The sequence below is a fragment of the Bombyx mori genome, chromosome 2 (genome assembly GCF_030269925.1).
Source record: "Bombyx mori chromosome 2, ASM3026992v2".
Taxonomy (NCBI): Eukaryota; Metazoa; Arthropoda; class Insecta; order Lepidoptera; family Bombycidae; genus Bombyx; species Bombyx mori.
This window is the reverse complement of record NC_085108.1, coordinates 7739946-7760699: the sequence shown is the minus strand read 5'-3', so window position 1 is coordinate 7760699 and position 20754 is coordinate 7739946. Positions and strand designations below refer to the sequence as shown.

The 20754-nt window shown below is 43.7% G+C and overlaps 1 protein-coding gene and 2 long non-coding RNA genes across 4 annotated transcripts in view; 2 read left to right on the top strand and 1 right to left on the bottom strand.

Annotated features, from left to right (window-relative positions):
* Window positions 1–1952, top strand: part of LOC101736762 (uncharacterized protein F09G8.5) — a 49513-nt gene extending 47561 nt beyond the window's left edge. For both annotated transcript variants that reach the window (XM_038015546.2, XM_012690882.4), the window contains one exon: window positions 195–1952. In XM_038015546.2, coding sequence (XP_037871474.1) covers window positions 195–228 — 34 coding nt within the window. In that variant the 3' untranslated portion in view covers window positions 229–1952. The remainder of the gene's footprint in view (window positions 1–194) is intronic.
* A 1485-nt stretch (window positions 1953–3437) lies between these two features.
* Window positions 3438–9204, bottom strand: LOC134200610 (uncharacterized). Its single transcript, XR_009975597.1, has 2 exons — window positions 6811–9204; window positions 3438–3693 (listed from the first exon to the last, which is right to left on the bottom strand). It is a non-coding gene; the product is annotated as an uncharacterized LOC134200610 (long non-coding RNA).
* A 2833-nt stretch (window positions 9205–12037) lies between these two features.
* Window positions 12038–20373, top strand: LOC101746050 (uncharacterized). Its single transcript, XR_209776.5, has 3 exons — window positions 12038–12178; window positions 13035–13204; window positions 20128–20373. It is a non-coding gene; the product is annotated as an uncharacterized LOC101746050 (long non-coding RNA).
* Window positions 20374–20754: the final 381 nt, after the last annotated feature.

Below are 20754 nucleotides of genomic sequence, written 5' to 3'. Positions count from 1 at the left end.
CTCCCATAACCACTTAACACCAGGTGGGCTGTGAGCTCGTCCACCCATCTAAGCAATAAAAAAAAACTGCGTACTCTTTGTTACCACTGCGTACTTATTGTTACTACTGCGGACTCTTTGTTACCACTTCGTACTTTTTGTTACCAAATACCACCGGATGTTGAAGCAATAGAAACATGGTCCTTACTCTTCAGATGCAGAATGGACGAGCTGGCAAACAGCCAGTGACACACGGCCGCCAAGGATGGCGAACTCGATCAGGAATCTAAAGGTTAAAAATTGGCTGCAGCAGAGTGAGGGAGCGGTATTGGTTTTCGTAAACAGAGCGGTGTTGTTACTTCGAACGCTTTGAAGAACTCTGCTAATAATTTATATTTTTTTACGAGACCCCTGTGAAACTCAAGTTGTATATGCGCTATACTGAATAAACTATTTATATATGTATATATAAAAATGAATTGCTGTTCGTTAGTCTCGCTAAAACTCGAGAACGGCTGGACCGATTTGGCTAATTTTGGTCTTGAATAAACGTGGAAGTCCAGAGAAGGTTTAAAAGGTAGATAAATATGAAAATGCTCGGAATTAAATAAACATAACAATTTTGTTTTTCCTTTGATGTGTCCCCCGTCGGACGGATTCCTTTTGTTTGTTTTAAGTTTATTTTATACAAAAGTTTAGATCTTTTATTTATCGATTGATGCACTAGCCAAATCGGTTCAGCCGTTCTCGAGTTTTAGCGAGACTAACGAACAGCAATTCATTTTTATATGTATAGATAATCTTCATTATGGAGGGTAGAGGTAAGGAGTGCCATCTTGTATAGGGGACAAGTTGTAATAGTATCCACGTGTAAAAGCAAGTTATTATTGGAAGACTCACCGAAATAGCGCTAGTGTAGGAAGTGGAAATTATATGAATATAGCAGCTATAAACAAAGTGAAGTGTGCTAGTTTACTGATGGTAGGACCTCTTCTGAGTCCGCACGGGTAGGTACCACCGCCCTGCCTATTTCTGCCGTGAAGCAGTAATGCGTTACGGTTTGAAGGACGAAGCAGCCGTTGTAACTATACTGAACTTATATCTCAAGGTGGGTGGCGCATTTACGTCGTAGATGGGCTCCAGTAACCACTCAACACCAGGTTGGCTGTGAGCTCGTCCACCCATCTAAGCAATAAAAAAAATAGTATATGGTGCTGTATTTAAAATCCTTCCACTTGCTACAGTGGCGCCATCTTAATTGGTCCTTTTCAGCGGAAACTTTTTAATACACTGAACTGGTTCTCCTTACGTCTACCCTCCTTAATCCTTATGAGCATGAATTAACTACTAAATTATTAAAATGTGATTAAACTCTAGATGCTTCTTTCAAGACAAACTGTGCAAAAACCTTTTCTATATTCAATTTAAAAAGTTGATCAATGTTTTAGTAACGTTTTGTGGGTATTTTTATATTCACAAGCTGTTAGGCCACAGTATAAACTAATTGGCGTGAGTACATAAATCGATTTGTAATAATTAGATATTAATTAAATAAAAATAAAAAAAAAATGAACTGATTGTTAGATCGTATGTTAATGTCGGCGTTTTACCGGTGAGCGTGTTGCTCATTTTGTGGTAAGTGATCAACGATATGTATATGTAGAAATGTGTATAGATATCAGGGATAGAGGTCCAAATAAAAATTTGTGTAGTTGAATTTGCTAAACTAAGGGCTATTTGTGTGTCAAGAGAAAACGCGGGTTGAGCTTAGTTCAGAGAAACGGTCCTCCGGTCCTCTTGTTGCCTCTCAGACGTCAGATACCTTACAAAGGTGACGGTATAGAGATACCTTACATACTGTTGGTCATTTGCCCTGTGGACGTTTTATCACCCAAATGAACCTCATGGAATGAATCAATTAATTATAGTAATATTTGTTATAATAGTTAATTTAATAAAAGTAACTTGCCGTAGTGTGATGTTTTATTGCATTTTTTGTAACCGGTCCCCCTGTGTCTGATCTGCCCCCCACCAAATCGTCCCCTGGGTGTGGCAAGGCAATTAGGGAATTCCCCCAAGGGCCCAAGTATCATAAAAGCGTACTACGATCGCCAATTGGTATTTATGGCAGGCGAACTGTAAGCTCGCATGAGTAGGTACGTGTTGTTACGGATCCTCCCGATCCATTAACGGTGCTTTTAGGTACCTTAGGGCTTATAGACACAGCCCCCTGTTTCTCGCCGGATCCTCTCAGTGGGTCGGGTTTCCAATCCGGTGGTAGATTCTGCGAAGCACTGCTCTTGCTAGGGTCAGTGTTAGCAACACTGGTTTGAGCCTCGTGAGCTCACCTACTAGTTCAGGTTACGCTGACATAGCCTCTTAAGGATATCAACTTAGGCAGGGAAAAAAAAAGTAGGTAACAGCGACTTGCTTGTGCCATGATACAGCGTGGAGCAGGTATTTATTTATTGCTTAGATGGGGGACGGACTTACTCGTACATATATGATTTTAAATGGTTATCGGAGCTCATACACGATAAGCCATAAATATTGCTACTCAATGAATTCGTTTCCGTCCTATAGAGCGACGACTGGCTGTACAGTATAATTGTGATGCCGACCTCAAGCCTCAAGGCTTGAGGCTGGTAGTCATGTTGAATGATGTCTCTGTGCCTCGGTATCTACAGAAGCCGCGAGGTCGTTCTATCCATGGCTACAGTAAATATCTGCTTAATATGTATTTACGGCTTACTTAAATTTCACTTAACTACAAATGACGTCACTTGTAATGATGCTAGGAATAGAACTGTGCGCGTTGACTAACGCTAAATACGAAAGCACATTTGAAGGTACATAATAATACACGCATCAGTTTTTTCCCCTACTTAAGCTGATAGCCTTGAGAGGCTATTTCAGAGTAACCTTAACTAGTAGGTGAGCTCACAGGGCTCAAACCGGAGTGATGCTAACACGAACCCTAGCAAGAGCCGTGCTTCGCAGAATCTACCACCGGATCGGAAACACGACCCACTGAGTAGATCCGGCGAGAAACTCAGTGGGCTGTGTCTGAGGGTTAATTTACCTACTCGTCGAGCCATTCGTCGCAAGCGACAGGTTCGACGAGTACGATGACCGGTGCTTGAGGTACCTAAAAGCACCGTTAGTGGATCGGGAGGATCCGAAATGACGCGTTTTGGGCGACGTCGACTGCTTTCCATTCTGTCCGCAGGATCGGGAATGTAGTTACCAGCGGCCACGATGAGAGGGTTCTCGTGTAGTGCCGCTTTATCGAAGTGGACGCGTCAGGAATATCAGAGTTTATCTTAGAACTGAATAGTTCTTGGCAGGAAAGGAATCATTTTTTCAATCAATGCAGGAGAGATATCGGAAATTGAATTATTTGTACGTGACATCAAAAGGTATTGGGTGAAGCTATGATCTTAAGTACACCAGTAAAGTTTGGTATATGTCAATTCATTTTATTATCACTTCTACATTCAAAATTTTCATAATCTAGCCACTGGCGGCTGATGCTGAAGCCACTCCCCTTGACACGTGCGAGCGGCCGCTTGCGTAAGTTCTACCACCCTGGTGTTGAGACAGGGCGGATGCAGCAACATCCTCGCCGGCTCCGCCCGCGGTGGCTATGCTGCTGACGATGGGCAGCGGCTCCGTCTGAACCACAGCTAGGTACGCGACGAAGCAAAGGAGAAGCTGAAAGAGATTGGCGCTTGAATTAATCGTTCTAGAGCATTTTAAATAGTTTCCCAAACTTCTTTTGTTTATTGCTTAGGTGGGTAGAAGTGTTCACGGCCCGCCTGGCGTTAAGTGGTTACCGGAGTCCATAGACATCTACAACGTAAATGCCGCCACCCACCTAGAGACAAGAGTTCTAAGGTGTTTTACAGTACAACGGCTACCCCACCCTTTAACCCGATTACTGCTTTACGGCAGCAATAGGCGGGGCGGTGGTACCTACCCGTGGGGACTCACAAGAGGTCCTACCACCAGTATTACCCACTTCTAATCCACTATTCCCAAATTATAATGTTAATAAGATCTTGTTAGCGGGCTAGAGTAGCAACAGCAGATATCTTCTCTGGGGCGTCGTAAATAGTATCGGTAAAGAATACGCACCAGCATTCTGCAACAGAAGTCTGACTGTATTTAGATACATTTTAATGTACATTTGCTAGCGTTACTGTCGACAAAATACTAAGGGAATTTCTTTTTTGCTCCATCGAACTCTATAAGTATTTCTCTACCCCTGACAACGCGCATCTAATTACGTTGAGTACCTACTTATATAGTGACAACGTGACCGCGTAGCAAATAAACAAATTACTATACTGACATTATAATTGCCTTAGTGCGTTATCATATTATTTTATTCTATAGTTGTAAGGAACATTGTGTATTTAGCACATTTATCTTAACTAGAGGTCCCGCAGTAGTCGAAATTCGACTATAATTAATTGGAATTGTAAGTTTGTACACTATTATGATTGTATTTTATACTTCTATAATCACAAATTTCGCCAAGACTACACTATAAAAAATATTAACAAAGACAAACAATATTTAATCTATTCTTAATTTGACAACAGACGTCAAGAACAAAAGTTTGACAATAAATAGTATGCATGCGTGTGTGCGTCAAATACAGGTTGGCCCATAAGTCCTTTGAAAAGTAAAATTTGAATAAAACGAACAGGGCGCGCGTGAGCGGTGCAGGGGAAGCGGGGGAGTAACTTCGGTTTCTGGGAATTTAGTCGCGATGGAGCGTTTTACCGGAGCGGACCGTGCGTTTTGTGTGCGCGAGTTTTATAAAAACGACAATTCGGCAACCGTTGCGCGGCGTAAATTTCGAGAACACAAAGGTTTACACAACTTTGACGACACTCCAACTCTTCAAACGATTAAGAACTGGGTTGCTAAGTTCGAGGAGACCGGTTCGACGTTAGATAAACCGCGGTTGGGTCGCCCAAGGACGTCACGTACGGAACAAAACATAGACACAGTGACACAGTCTATTCGCGAAAATCCGACACAGTCAACTCGTAAGCGCGCCAGAGCATTAAACGTATCCAGGACATCGTTACAACGGATTTTGAAGAAAGATTTACATATGCACCCTTACAAAATTCAGTTGGTTCAAGAATTAAAGGAAACTGACGGTATTCAAAGACAAAATTATGCGAATGAAATGTTGAATCGGTTTACTTCCTTCAATAACATAATGTTCTCTGACGAGGCTCATTTCCATCTTAACGGGCATGTTAGTAAACAAAATTGCCGCTATTGGAGCCCCATCAATCCAAAACTTAAGCATCAGAAGCCCTTACATAGTCCGAAAGTGACTGTTTGGGCCGCTATGTCAGCCCATGGTATCCTAGGGCCTTACTTCTTTGAGGATGGCAGAGGGCGCGCAGTTACTGTTACGTCGGAGCGATATGTGGCTATGATCGAAGAGTTTTTCATACCAGAATTGCAAAACTTTTCAGGCTTTAATGCCAGGACGAGGTTTCAACAGGATGGGGCCACTTCTCACACCTCTAACACTGCTATGCCCGTTATCCGTCAACTTTTTCCTGGCAAAGTTATCTCTAAGAGAGGAGACATTTCCTGGCCTCCACGTAGTCCAGATCTGACCCCGATGGATTTTTTTTTGTGGGGCTACCTTAAGGCTAAAGTATACGACACAAACCCGCGGTCAATTGAGGCCCTAAAAGAAAACATCCGCAGAGAAATGACAAGCATTTCAGCAGTGACGTGCCGCGCAGTCATCGACAATTTTAGACGTCGTTTGCAAGAGTGCCGTGATCGCAACGGATTACATTTAGGGAGATGTTATTTTCAAAAAATAATTCCAGTTTTTTAAGCTTTTTATGTAAATAAAAATTTAATTCATAATGTAATTAGTTATATTTTAATAAATTTTTTTTCCTATCAAAGGACTTATGGGCCACCCTGTACATGGTATGTAGTGTGTGTAATGTTTTCTTTATTGATTTAATGTATCTTTCATGCATTATTTTAAAAAAATATTAGCATTGTGCACTTCTCTATATTTTCTCTATGTGTGGAAAATTTCATACTCCTCCGACCGCGCAATTTTCGTAAAAAGGGATACAAAGTTTTTGCTTCACGTATTAATATATAGATTAGTCCTGCGCACATGGCCTAAGTTACAAGTAAGATATTTTTGAATTGTTGTTCTTTATTATCTGTCTTTTTTATCTTGTAATGTGCATTGTTTGCCTAATAAATAAATAAATAAAATGAAATAAAAATCGAGGTATCGAGTACCCGATATTGTTGCTCCATCGTGCTAGTCGCTTTGAACACAAGCGAGATATCTAATAGCTGTAAAATATTGGTACCTTATTAGGGTTTGTACCTTGGACAATTAGACAAGTATTTAACATAATTCTGGATCTTTCTTTCTTTTAATAAATTCTACAAACATTTCTAAGTTTTTATGACTATGAAGTTAAAATTACTAGCTGACCCGGCAGACTTCGTAGTGCCTCAATCGATAAATAAAAGACCTAAACTATTGTACAAAATAAACTTAAAACAAACAAAAGGAATCCGTCCGACGGGGGACACATCAAAGGAAAAACAAAATTGTTATTTTTATTTAATTCCGTGCATTTTCATATTTATCTACCTTTTAAACCTTCTCTGGACTTCCACAAATAATTCAAGACCAAAATTAGCCAAATCGGTCCAGCCGTTCTCGAGTTTTAGCGAGACTAACGAACAGCAATTCATTTATATATACCTATATAGATTTTATACTTAATATAATTGTAATAGAAAACTTACCACTATGAATTTCATGATGTGTTGAGGGGTTCTTACAATTCTGTTATTAATCGAATGAATGACAAAAAGCGCTTTTATTCTAAAACGTTATCAATTTTTAGAATTAAATGTAGCATTTAAACAAACAATACATATTCAAAAGATGATTAGAAACGAGAAACAGTTTAATTTATAATTTAGTTTTTTGATAAGCTAAAATTTATGCAATTAGGAATATGATAGAGAAGTATTTTTGTAGTACAAGAAAATAATTGTACCTACTATAAAAATAGAAAAATACTATTATTCGAGCGCCTCTTTCGTCAAGTGGTTAATGTAGATTGGATTCGTGGTTCGTAAGGAACGTCGACCTCAATGACGACATGGAATTAAAGTCCATCAGTAAGTATCTGCAGTTGGCGTCGATGCGCCACTTCGATAAAGCGGCACGACATGAGAACCCTCTCATCGTGGCCGCCGGTAACTACATTCCCGATCCTGCGGACAGAATGGAAAGCAGTCGCCCCAAACACGTCATTTCGGATCCTCCCGATCCACTAACGGTGCTATTTGGTACCTCAAGCACTGGTCATCGTTCTCGTCGAACCCGTCGATTGCGACGAAGGGCTCGACGAGTAAATTAACCCTCAGACACAGCCCACTGAGTTTCTCGCCGGATATTTTCAGTGAGTCGCGTTTCCGATCCGGTGGTAGATTCTGCGAAGCACGGCTCTTGTTAGGGTTCGTGATAGCTACGTCGCGGCGTCGTCAGGTTTGAGCCCCGTGAGCTCACCTACTAAGTAGTTAAGGTTCCGCTGATATAGCCTCTCAGGGCTATCAGCTTAGGTAGGATAAACAAAACAAAAAAAGTAGATTGGACCACACTGCTCCTAAGGGCTAAGGGATCGCCCAGGGTCGGCATCTAAAGAAGAAGACATGATATGTGCCTGTCGGAGAATATGTTTATTTTTTATTGCTTAGATGGGTAGACGAGCTGACAGCCCATCTGGTGCTAAGTGGATACTGGAGCCCATAGACATTCTACAACGTAAATGCGCCACCCACCTTGAGATATAAGTTCTAAGGTCTCAGTATAGTTACAACGACTTCCCCACCATTCAAACCGCAACGCATTACTGCATCACGGCAGATATAGGTGGGGTGAGGACTCACAAGAGGTCCTACCACAGCTTTCTCGTATTTTATTTCATTAGTAATTTGTACTTTGGTGGTAATATGACAGAGCCCGGAGTCTTATCCGATCGCGACGGGGCAACCCAATGCCGTCATCGCCCGAAACATGTCTTGTCGGATCCCCCGGATTCATTCTGGTCTCTCAAGCACCGTTCACCGTCCTCGTCAACTACGACGAAGAGTTCGACGATCGAACCAACCCATAGACACAGCCCAATGAGTTTCTCGCCGGATCCTCTCAGTGGGTCGCGATCCGGTGGTAGATTCTGAGAAGCACTGCTCTTGCTAGGGCTAATGTTAGCAAATTCTCTCAGGTTGAGCCGGTGAGCTCACCTACCCGTCCGTTCATAGCTGAAATAGCCCTTAGGCTACCAGCGAATAGGTTGGTATAACGCGCCGGGACTCTTCAGAACGCGCCCTTTATTCTCATCAGTGCCTTCCTCGCAACGCGCCTCAACCGGCTGTGATTGGTCCGCGACCGCGCCGCCATTGCAAGCCACCACTGCACTTTGGCGAATAATCGGACGCCCGGCGCGTTCTCCATTTTTGTTCTTTTGTTACATGCTTTATATAAGCTTCACTCGTATGTATGTTTGTAACTGACTCCTTTAGACGCCATTTTGACCCGCTTTAAACGGCCAGATTTCATTCAAACTTTGTAGATTTATCGAGGGCCGATGACAATTCAATAATAAGAAAAAAAATTAAAAAATTGAAATTCAACTAAAAAATAGAAAATAAATTTTAATACATTTAAATTTAAAATTAGTGTAAAAAAAATATTGTAAAAGAACGTGGGGTGCATGGTATTTTTATTTTTATTTTTTTTATTTATAACTTCTTATACTAGAAAGTATAAAGGCGGCCTTAATGCCATAGGCATTCTCTAACAGTCTACCTTAGGGGAGTGCAGAAATGAAGCTTGGTAGGTGTAGTGTGAAGGTGATACTACTTAAACATATGTGTATATATAACATACATAATATATAGTACATACATAGTACTTAAATAAATACATATACATAAATATATACATGTAAAACGTATATAAACAAAAATAATCAATTAGATGACTCTGCTAACTCTCTGAGAAACAGTTCTCGAACCTTCGTCTTAAACGCTTCACGTGTAGTGGTATTATTAGTTTTATAAATATTTTTCTGACAGATATGAGTAGAAGGATTATTATTTCAATAATATCTTAAAAAGCACCTCACGCTTTTTTTTTACAATAAAAAATATATTTCTTTACACTATTTTCAATTTAAATTTATAAAAAAATATTTTCTATTTTTTAGTAGAATTTTATATAAAGCGCGTTTTTTTTTTGTTTTTTTAAACTATTATTTATTGAGTACCGGGTTGCGACTTATGTGTGCACGTGCGCTTGTAGTGTAATTTTACTGTGTTTGTCTTAATGTTAACAATAACTATTAAACTTCTCGAAAGATTATTCGACGCTTTATTCCAAAGAAACACACGAAACAACCTAAACTACTAACACGTGAACATAAAAAATTGGAAAAAAAAAATGTTATTGTTGTTTGACAATATATAATTTAGTATTCAGTGTTAACAAACAGTAGGTACATATCACAATGGATAAATAATTAACAACAAGTGCTTTAAGAGTTGTATGGCGGTATTGTTTGAAACTTGACCTTGCGATGTAGCAAGTTAACACTTTTTTTTTATGCTTGAAGGATTACTGGTGTCCCGGAGGCCTTTCCAGTTTCACCAGGACAGGTGGACGAGCAAAGGCTCAGCCAGGAGGGGTGGGATTTGCTAACAGCTACCCGAGCGCCTCCGAAGGAGATCTAACAGCTCAAGAGTAGCTGCTTCGCGAATGAATCTACTACCGGATCGGAATCGTGACCCGCTGAGAAGATCCGGCGAGAAACTCAGCGGGCTGATTCATGGGTTAGGTTGCACGGCGAACTCTTTGTCGAGTTCGACGAGTACGGTTACCGGGGTCCCTAAGCCTGCTCCTAGTGTTAGAGCTGAAGGCGTCTAATGCAAAGGTTATTGGATCTAATGGATCCGTAAGGACGTGTCTAGGGCGTCGACGGTGACTGGCTCCTGCGTGATCAGGATTCGGGGAGGCAAGTGAACTGCGAATAATGCGGCCATTAATATTTTCTGTAACTAGTTATTGCTCGTGGCTTTGTTCACCGTAAATCGGGTTTGAAATAACGTGGTACCAGCTGGTATCCTAAGACGACTCGGGTGCGGACTACTACGTGTATGGTGAAAGAAACTACCCATGCATTTTTGTGGTTAACGAAATTCGTATCTATGAAGCTCACGCAGTCTTCGTCAAGTCGTGGATTTTCCCACAATGCTGTATCTAGCCAGCTTGTTCCTGTTTCAACCTTTATGCATCGGTGGCTTATGACTTCAAGACTGATCCATCGATGGTATCTTCTCCCACGTACACGGAAAAAACTACTTTTTACGCTCTACCTAATCCCTATTACTATTTTTTTATAGCTTTAATGAGTCGACGAGCTTACGGCCCACCTGGTGTTAAGTGGTTACCGGAGCCATAGATATCTACAACGTATATGCCGCCACCCACCTTGAGACATGAGTGCTAAGGTCTCACTTTTAACAGTACAACGGCTGCCTTTTTTTCCGACCTATGCTGATAGCCTTGAGCTTTGAGAGGCTATTTCAGCTGCGCCCTAACGTGTAGGTGAGGTCACGGGGCTCAAGCCGGAGTGTTGCTAACACTGGCCCTAGCAAGAGCAGTGCTTCGCAGAATCTACCACCGGGTCGGAAACGCGACCCACTGAGAAGATCCGGCGAGAAACTCAGTGGGCTGTGTCTGTGGGTTAATTCGCTCGTCGAGCCCTTCGTCGCTAGCGAATTTACTTCAGTGTTGCAGATTGCCATTAAAAAAAAAAAAAACTTCAGTGTTTAATTAATATTACACTATTTTTTAATATTAGCACATAAACTGAAATATAAATGATAAGTACTGAAAGTAATTGATCTGTTTGACTGAACATATCATAAAAATCATTGATATGATTATGAAGGATTTTATGGTTAAATAAATCTAAAACTTCTATTCTATCCTTATGATCGCGCTATGAAAGTAACTGTAAAAAGTAAGCACAGCTCTTTTTTTCATCATGTTTATTATCCCTTGTTAATTTAGTTTATTTTTTAGAACATAGAACACACTGACATTAAAGTAAATAGTAATATTTACTAAGTGCCTTATTATCATAGAACACAATTCTTAAAAATTCCTCATACAAGGAAGAACCGATTGAAATTGAAATATTCACGGTAACGAGAAATTTTATTTTAGGTTGGACAGGGGTAGCAGCTCGCTCGACGAGGACGGTGACCGGTGCTTGTGGTAATGACATTAGGAGCCGTAATACGTGTTTTGGGCGATGTCGACTATTTGTCATTCGGTCTACAGAATTTGGTATGTGATTCCCAGCGGTCAAGACAAAAGGGTTCTCATGTCGTGCCTTCTCAAAGTGGCGCAATGATGAAGACTGTAGATATTTACTGACTGAGTCAAGCTTCAGGTCATCGTGGAGATCCACGTTCCTTAGGAGCCATGGTGCTCCGACGGCTATCGTGCAAAATCGGGATTGAATAATCTGAAGGGCATTCAAGTTGGTGCGGGCCGCGTGAGCGAACACTACGCTTGCATGCGTCATGACGAGGCGTATGCAAGTTTTGTAGAGTGGCATCTTATGTCGAAGGGAAAATTAGCAAAAAAAAATTCAATTTGAAAAATAAGGTACCACCACCCTGCCTACTTCTACCGTGGGGCAGTAACGCGTTTTGGCAGCCGTTGTATAGTAAAAAAAATCTGAGACTCTACAACTCATGTCTCAAGATGGGTGGCGGTTAGGTATTTAGGTTATAGTTGTCTACGGGCTCCGGTAACCACTTAACGCCAGGTGACCGTGAGCTCGTTCATCCATCAAAGCAATAAAAAAATATACATAGACATCCCAATCATTTACGGCTATTGTTTTATCTCTAATTATTACAATTGCTAAATCAAAATTCAGCTGCGTTGTTCAAACACAGATATTAATATTGTTGACATTACGAACGACATTGCTCTATGACTCTATGCGTTCTTGGTATATAAGCAGGACGTCCTTTATTTTTTTAAACATTTAATCGAAGTTGAAGCCAAAGAAATATGAGAGTATTTTTGGTGCGTATTTATTTTCATTATTTAAATTCGGGATGTCGATAGAGTCAGTGTCATCGCTCGTCGCCTGCCCCGCATGGGAGGGGTGGCGCCGTGTCCTCGTCGCAAAAATAGGAAACGACTTGTCGTTGCCGAGTGTTGTGGCATTGATGCTTGACAACGACGAGTCGTGGAAGGCGATGCTCGACTTCTGCGAGTGCACCATCTCGCAGAAGGCGGCGGGGCGCGTGAGAGACGCACAGGCCCCGCCGCCGTCGAGCGGGGGTCAGGGAGGCGGATCTCGCCCAAGCCCTGGCCCTCTAAGTGTTTCGGGTCCCCCTCATATGTCGGTCTGGGACCCGGCGAAGGGGCCTAAGAAGACGACGTGCAAACTACTCTGCATGCGTTTTACGCAAGAGCATCCGGGTGATGGAAGGCCGGCTATCCTCGACCCACGCTGGTTCTGACCCAATGGGATATTTCGTAGGATAACCCATTCAAACCGGCGCCATCTAGGCGGGCTTCGGACAGCCTGCCGACCGAGAGGGCTGGTGGTCGTGGCGCCGACGATCGCTGGCCCGGCGTCCCGAGGGGGAGGGTGATGGGAGAGATGTCCTCCGCACTAAACGCTTCACTCTCCCCCTTTTGCCTATTCATGAGTTCTGTCTCATGCGAGGCTCGGACGTGGGTTGTTGAGCGACAGGAGGTTTTAGTCGGTTCGACTCCGACATACCCTACCCTCCATCCCCTGCGGAGGGTGGGAGTCCGGCGATTTACTCCTGACCAAAAAAAAAACCCTCCGTATCGTCTCTTAAGGAACTTCGTTCCTAAAAAAAGTATCTGCGCTAATATTAATATGATTAATCTTGTTATTGCTCAGGTCCTAGTGTTGGTATCGGCCCTGGCGGCTGCTGCTTACGCTGTTCCAGTACTGGACGACCTCACCATTACCGCCTCTAGGTCCATAGCCGCGGCGTTGTAACCGCGAAAACCACGTCGACAACATATCAGCAACAAGTTTTTATTCACAATTCGGATATACTACAAATGGTATAAAACAAAAAAACTAAGAATTATTTTGGCATCAATATGGTGCAGAATAAATGATAAAACGCAAAAGTCATGTAATTATTTAATTTTGATATTATACCTGGTAAAACCTAATGTTTTAAAATTTTGCGTAAAACGAAACGTATCCGCTGGCCAAGTTCTTCTTTTTATTATTTTTTAAGTATGGCAATTATTATTGGCTTCTTGCAACGCTATTTTTTTTAATATTATTTGTATTAACTATGACGCTATTGTTGTCAATGTAGAGTTTAACAAAATATTAGAGTAAATTTAATTTTTATTTATATATTACTAGCTGACCCGGCAGACTTCGTAGTGCCTCAATCGATAAATAAAAGACCCTAAACTTTTGTATAAAATAAACTTAAAACAAACAAAAAGAATCCGTCCGACGGGGGACACGCCAAAGGAAAAACAAAATTTTTAATTTTTGTTTAATTCCGGGCATTCTCATATTTATAATATTCAAGACCAAAATTAGCCAAATCGGTCCAGCCGTTCTCGAGTTTTAGCGAGACTAACGAACAGCAATTCATTTTTATATATACCTAGAGATTAGGTACTTAAATGAAAAATAAGATGGAGCGAAATGACATATCAAGTTGATTCATTTAGATTTTAATCAATTGAGATTCAATTAAATGAAACTCGGTGAAATGAGATGAAATAAAGCAAAGTCTCAGTAAAATGGTAGTTAGTTACAGAGACTTTTTTAAGTGGATTTATTGTACTAACTCAAGAAGCCACGTCTAGCCGCTTTGTTTCATTTTCCCACTTTTGTACACTGTCTAAGATGCTAAGCTATGCATAAACCATCGTTATTACACGTATAAAGTTGAAGAAACACCCGACTGCGCGTAGTTCAAATAGCCCCATAAGATACCAATGATTAGGTAAAAAAAAAGCCAAAACAACAAAATAAAACAATTCACACAACGCTCCTCGCTTTCCCGCCTCTGGCTGTCTTGTTGTGAAATTAAATTGGTTATATTTTTTTCTATTTCTACCGTGAAGGGGCAGCCGTTGTACTGTTGAAAGTGAGACATTAGAACTCAATGAACTTACGTCATAAGGTGGGTGGCGGCATTTACTTTGTAAATGTCTATGGCCTCCGGTAATCACTCATCATCAGGTAGGCCGTATGCTCGTCTGCCTACAAGGACAATAAATAATAATAATAATAATAATAACGCACCTGATTTCCTAAATTTACCTTCTACCGGTTTTTAAAGAACGTTTTAGTATTTTAGGTCTCTTAGAAATAGATTCGTTTTTAGTATCATCTGATTCGTCTTTCCCAGACTCTACTAGACACTGCGGCGCCTTAGCAACAGAAATCGACGTAATTACTTCAATGCGCCAGGCAGAGCACCGGTGACCTACACGGCAGTCGAAGGGCTAACAAATGTTTACGAATGTTACCCACGATTAAGGAATATTCGAGCCTGTAACAGCTTAAAGACTGAGTCATCCGATAACACACAATTGAGACTAAAATATCGTGTATTAAGCGGGGCTTGGCATTAGAACTATCATATTTTTTTATGTTTTTTATTGCACAGATGGGTGGACGAGCTCACAGCCCACCTGGTGTTAAGGGGTTACGGTAGCCCTTAAACATCGACAACGTAAATGCGCCACCCACCTCGAGATATAAGTTCTAAGGTCTCAGTATAGTAACAACGGCTGCCCCACCCTTCGAACCGAAACGCATTACTGCTTCACGGCGGAAATAGGCGGGGTGGTGGTACCTACCCGCGCGGACTCCCAAGAGGTCCTACCACCAGTGATTACGCAAATTATAATTTTGCGGGTTTGATTTTTATTACACGATGTTATTCCTTCACCGTGGAAGTCAATCGTGAACATTTGTTGAGTACGTGTTTCATTAGAAAAATTGGTACCCGCTGCGGGATTCGAACACCGGTGCATCGCTTCATACGAATGCACCGGACGTCTTATCCTTTAGGCCACGACGACTTCTAATTGGGGGTGTGAGATTCCTCCTCCTAATCCGGGAGGAAATTCGTGTGGAGCTTCCCCTCTGAAATAGCACCGCGGTACTTTTCGCTGGGTTGATGTCTATGCGCCATTTTCGGAACCACTGTCCTAGGGCTAGGGCTGCGCTCTGAAGCTTCTTCGTGATTAGGGACTTGTTTCTACTGGAATAGTAAACAGTCATATCGTCGGCGAATAAAGCTAACTGGGTCGGCGGCGACCGGGGAATATCGTTGACGAATAAGCTAAACAGGAGGGGTGAGAGAACAGAGCCCTGCGGGACTCCAGCTGTAAGAGGTCGTGGGGAGGAGCGGGTTCCCTCAACTCGATATCGAAAAGAGCGGTTCGACAAGAAGTCCCGTATGATGAGCACGAGACTATCCGGCACGCCCATGTTGAATAGTTTGAAAATCAAACCGTTGTGCCAGACTTTGTCGAACGCTTTTGCGACGTCGAAGAAGAGAGCTCCCGTGTATAATGGTTTTGGATGAATTTTTGGTTTACCGGGTTTATGTATGCCGATAACGTCCGCTTCTTTCCACACCGCTGGAAAGATACAGTTCGCCATAGCGGCATTGAAAATAGATGCCAACATCACGATGAGTTGCGACGGGTAGAAGTTTAATAACGCGGTTGGATATACCGACGGAACCGGGAGCCTTGTGAGGACGTAGGTCTTTGATCAAGTCTTTAACTTCCATCGGGGTGACGGGTGGTAATGCATCCGAGGGTGGCAAGGAGGCTCTGCGTTCTACCTCACTGTCTACTAATTCTACCTGAACAGGGTCCACGGATTGAGTGCTGGGCGTGCACTGGGTTTACAATGTATCGGCCAGCAGCTCTGCTTTTTCGTCATCATCGAACGCCGCGAGTCGGCCTGAGGGGCCTACGAGGGGGGGCATAGTTACTACCGTATCCGATTTGAGGGTACGAGCTAAGCGGTAGTAAGACCTTTGGGAGGGCGCGAGTCCTTCTAAGAAATCAGACCATCTGGCATCTCGGACTTCGGCGATGCGAGACTTTACGTCGCGTTGTAGGGCACGCATTCGAATACGATTATCCACGGTAGGATACCTGTCGTAGGCGTGTATCGAGGCGTTCTTAGCTCTAAGGAGTTCCCTAATATCGTCGGACAATTTAAAGCGGTGAAGAAAGTCCTCCGCTACAACTTGTTTCGATGACCCATCTAATGTCGAGGTGATGTGTGACGTTAAGATGTCTATGGCTTCAGCGGTATCTCTCTAGCGGTAGCTCTTCTATAGTAAATGACGGTACCACCACCACGAGCAGAGAGCCTGTCGTTCCTGACCATAGTATAGTTCGCGATTTTAGGGTCAAGGCGCGCGGGCTTAAGTAGGGTCTCCTGCACTAAAAAGATATCAATTTGATGGTCACGCAAAAAGTCAGAAACCTGATCACGTTGATTTGCGAGACCGTAAGCGTTAAAAAATCCTATCGTTACGGATAGGGGCTTTATTCTACTTATATACGCCATTGATTACCGGCGGAGTGAGGGGAGGACGTACGTATTTAATGACGCGTATACGTCGGCGTATTCTTGCACAACGGCGATAAAGTGTTGTGCAGTGGAGGCAGCGCGAATGGCGTCGCTCAAAGCGTTAACGCGCTCAAAGTTGATCGACTGAAAGAAGTCGATCGCTAAAGCGAGATTGTCGGACGCGGTCGGAGGGCAAGTCGCGGGAGAGGAACGAGTCGCGGGAGAGGAACGAGTCGCGGGGGCGGGACGAGTCGCGGGGGCGGGACGAATCGCGGAGGAGGGAGTTGTAGCCGTGTTCGTGTACGGCAGCGATTTCGCCCAGGCCGTGATACTGGGCACCGGCGCCGGAACGAACGCTGGCTTAGCCTGCGACACAGAGGGTGCCGAGGCTTTGATGTCTGGGCCGAAAGCTCGGAGGCGGTTTTGGCGGGCGACGCGGCGATTTATTTTAGGGGCTCGGGGGCAACCACGGTAATTCGTGGGGTGACCCTGTGTTCGACACAGGACGCAGCTAGGCGGTTCCGTCGCGGTTTTTTGGTCGCGAGCGCAGAGGGCCGTGACGTGATCGCCCAAACACTTAACACATCGGGGGCGCGCGTGACAGTTACGGGAAGAGTGCCCGTACAGTTGACAGTTGCACTGGCTAGGAGTGCCTTTTTTATGGGGGGCTTCGACGGCGATACCGGAGAGCCTACAGACGGTCTGTGTGTTGAAGATTTTCTTACCCTCGGGGGTAGGCTGGAAGGGCGACTAGAACCATATTATATGGCTCCCTACCGCGACCGGTGTGCATACGGTGCACAGAATTCACTGGTAAGCCCTGTTTTAACAGATCGGCCTTGACGAGCTCTACATCTAACTCTTTAGGGATTCCGCGTATTACAACGCGGAGTTCGCGCTCCTCCTGGAGCGTATACGTATGGAAACTTATACGCTCCTTACAGAGGTAAGAAGAGAAGGCCCTATGGTCGTCGGGTGTTTGAACCTTAATTTGAATGCCGTTCGCGAGGTTACGGGCATTCGTGAAATTGATATTTTTGGCCTTAAGGGCCAGGCAAACTCGATCCCAAGTTGCCTTCTCCTGAAGGATAACCGGGGGAGCGGTTTTATTTTGTGCCACCGGACGCGGCGACGGAGTGGCACGGGCTGGGGGCGCAACGGGAGTCTGAAGGCGGGGGCGCGACGCGTTCGCGGTTTTGCTAATTTTAGCGGCCGCGGGAGCTCGGGACTCCGCGGCACGCTTCTTACCCTTCTGTACCAGGGTGAATCCATCCGTCGATGAGGCGGGGGCGAGGTCGACCTCCATGTCCGAGTCAGAGTCGGAGCACGAGGAGGAGGGCGCAGGCGACCTACGAGCAAGTGTAGGTGTTTTAGAGGGCACGACGGAGGCCGCGGATGATCGCTCAGCTGAAACGGTGGTCACGGCGGACGACGCAGCAGCTTTACTCGCCAGTATAGGCGACACGGGAACGGCAGGCACGACGGTGGCTGCGGTGCTCAATGCAGAAGCTTTGCACGCAGGTACAGGCGACGCAGGAGCAGCGAGCGCGGCGGGGTCCTCGAGAGGGCTCGCAGTGTGATTGGCCTTGAAGGCCAGAAACTCTGAGGCGAGCTGTGGGTGGCGAAGTCGGAGGATTTCCTCGAATACAGCGTCCATGATCGCTGAGTGCCCAGGTGGGGCGGCCCCGGGTCTTGAAAACACTCGCCTTGCGGCGAGGCCCCAACTTCTCGGACCTGAGCGGTTCTATTGAGCACAGGTGGCGATGCGGCGCGATTACTACAGGACAAAGAAAAAAACACAACAAAACAGAAATAACAAAAAGAAACAAAACAAATAAATACTTGCAGGAAAACACTTTGTCGGCAGATGTACCACGAACACAAAAATAACTAAAACAAAACAAATAAAAACTTCCAGGAAAAACACTTGGTCGGCAGATGTACCACGAACACAGGCCGTGCGAACAATGGCCGGGCTAACAAAAGCCGGGCGAACAAAGACCGGGCGATCGAGTGGTCGATGAGCACGTCCGCACGTGTCGGGTGCTTCTATCGGAATGTAGATAGATGTCTATGGGCTCCAGTAACCAGGTGGGCTGTGAGCTCGTTCACTCATCAAAGCAATAAAAAGAAGAAAACAACATATATTACATTGACATCACAATCATTTACGCCTATTGTTTTATCTCTTATTATTACAATTGCTAAATCAAAATTCAACTACGTTGTTCAAACACAGTTATTATTATTGTTGACATTACGAAGGGCATTGCTCTAAGCGTTCTTGGTATATAAGCAGGATGTCCTTTGTATTTTCAACATTTAATTGAAGTTAAAAGCCAAAGAAATATGAGAGTATTTTTGGTGCGTATTTATTTTCATTATTTAAATACGGGATGTCGATAGAGTCTGTGTTATACAAAATAATAATGAATAAAAAGATCATCTTAAATACAACCGTTCTGATAGTCTTCGTATAAAGCGCTTATAAAGTTTCGATAACTCAATAAAAAAAACGCGCTTAGGTTTTTTGGTATGTGACAATCAAAATACACTTTTCTTGTTAAATCGCGCTCTGCCTTGTATTAATAGTCTATGAAATCGTCGCGGCCTGCGGGATAAGACTCCTGGTACATTCGTATCGAGCGATGCGACAGTGCCGGTGTTCGAATCCCGCAGGCAGGTACCAATTTTTGTAATGCACGTACTTAAGAAATCTTCACGATTGATTTTCATGTCGAAGGAATAACATCGTGTAATAAAAATCAAATCCGCGAAAATAATTTGCGTAATTACTGTTGGTAGGACATCTTGTGAGTCCGCACGGGTAGGTAGGTACCACTACCCTGCCTAATTGCTGCCGTGAAGCAGTAATGCGTTTCGGTTTGACGGGCGGGGCAGCCGTTATATCTTAAGGTGGACGGTATTTATGTTGTTGATGTCTAAAGGCTCCGGTGACCACTTAACACCAGGTGGGCCATGAGCTCATCTTATAGCAATAAATATAGGTAAATAGGCAAAGCGAAAAAAAAAAACTTATTGTTTGAGAATTTTTATTACGATTTTTAGCAAAGTCAGAAATTGTTAATTTTTAGTTATGTGAAATTAAAAAATGTCGCTAATGACAACTTTATAATCGTCTTGTTTGGACATTATGCCTGATTGCAGGAGACATTCATACCTGATAAATCTACTAACTCACTAACGGGGCAACCGTAACTATACTTGAGACCTTTGAACTTATATCTCAAGGTGGGTGGCGCATTTACGTTGCAGATGTCCATGGGCTCCAGTAACCGCTTAACACCAGGTGCGCTGTGAGCTCGTCCATCTATCTAAGCAATAAAGAAAATAAAAATAAAGTATCTTCGCTAATATTGATATGATTAATCTGGTTATTGCTCAGGTCCTAGTTATGGTTGCGGCCTTGGCGGCTGCTGCTTACGCCGTGTCAGTTCTAGACGGCGTCACCAAGACCGTCTCCGGCGTCGTACCCGTGAAGCTGTAACCGACCGAAAACCACGTCGACAACATACCAGCAACTTGTTTTTATTCACAATTCGGATATACTACAAATCGTATAAAACATAAAAACTAAGAATTAGTTTTGGCATCAATACGGTACAGAATAAACGTTAAAACGCAAATGTCATGTAATTATTTCATTTTGATATAAAAAAAAAAATTCCTGGCCGTGGGCCGAACCTCCTACGAGGTCCCCGCGCATAAGGGGCGCGCGGGGTATGTGAGACTCAACGATCTGCATGGTGTTGCGAGCAGACCGCGGAGCCAAGGATTTTAGGGCCCACCCACTAAACGACTTGCCTGTACTCTTACACCCGACGTCCGATCCCCTCCGAAGTCAGAACCCAGATGAGGTAGGGGGGCTACCGCGGTCAACACTACAACCAGACGGCGCGGCTCACCCCAAGGTCGCCCAGCCGACGGAGCCTTCGAGGCGAATCGAAGGCTCTGAAACGTCGGCCGTCTCAGTACGGCAGCCCGTCAGGCCGCTCAGCCGGTGCCGCTGGTG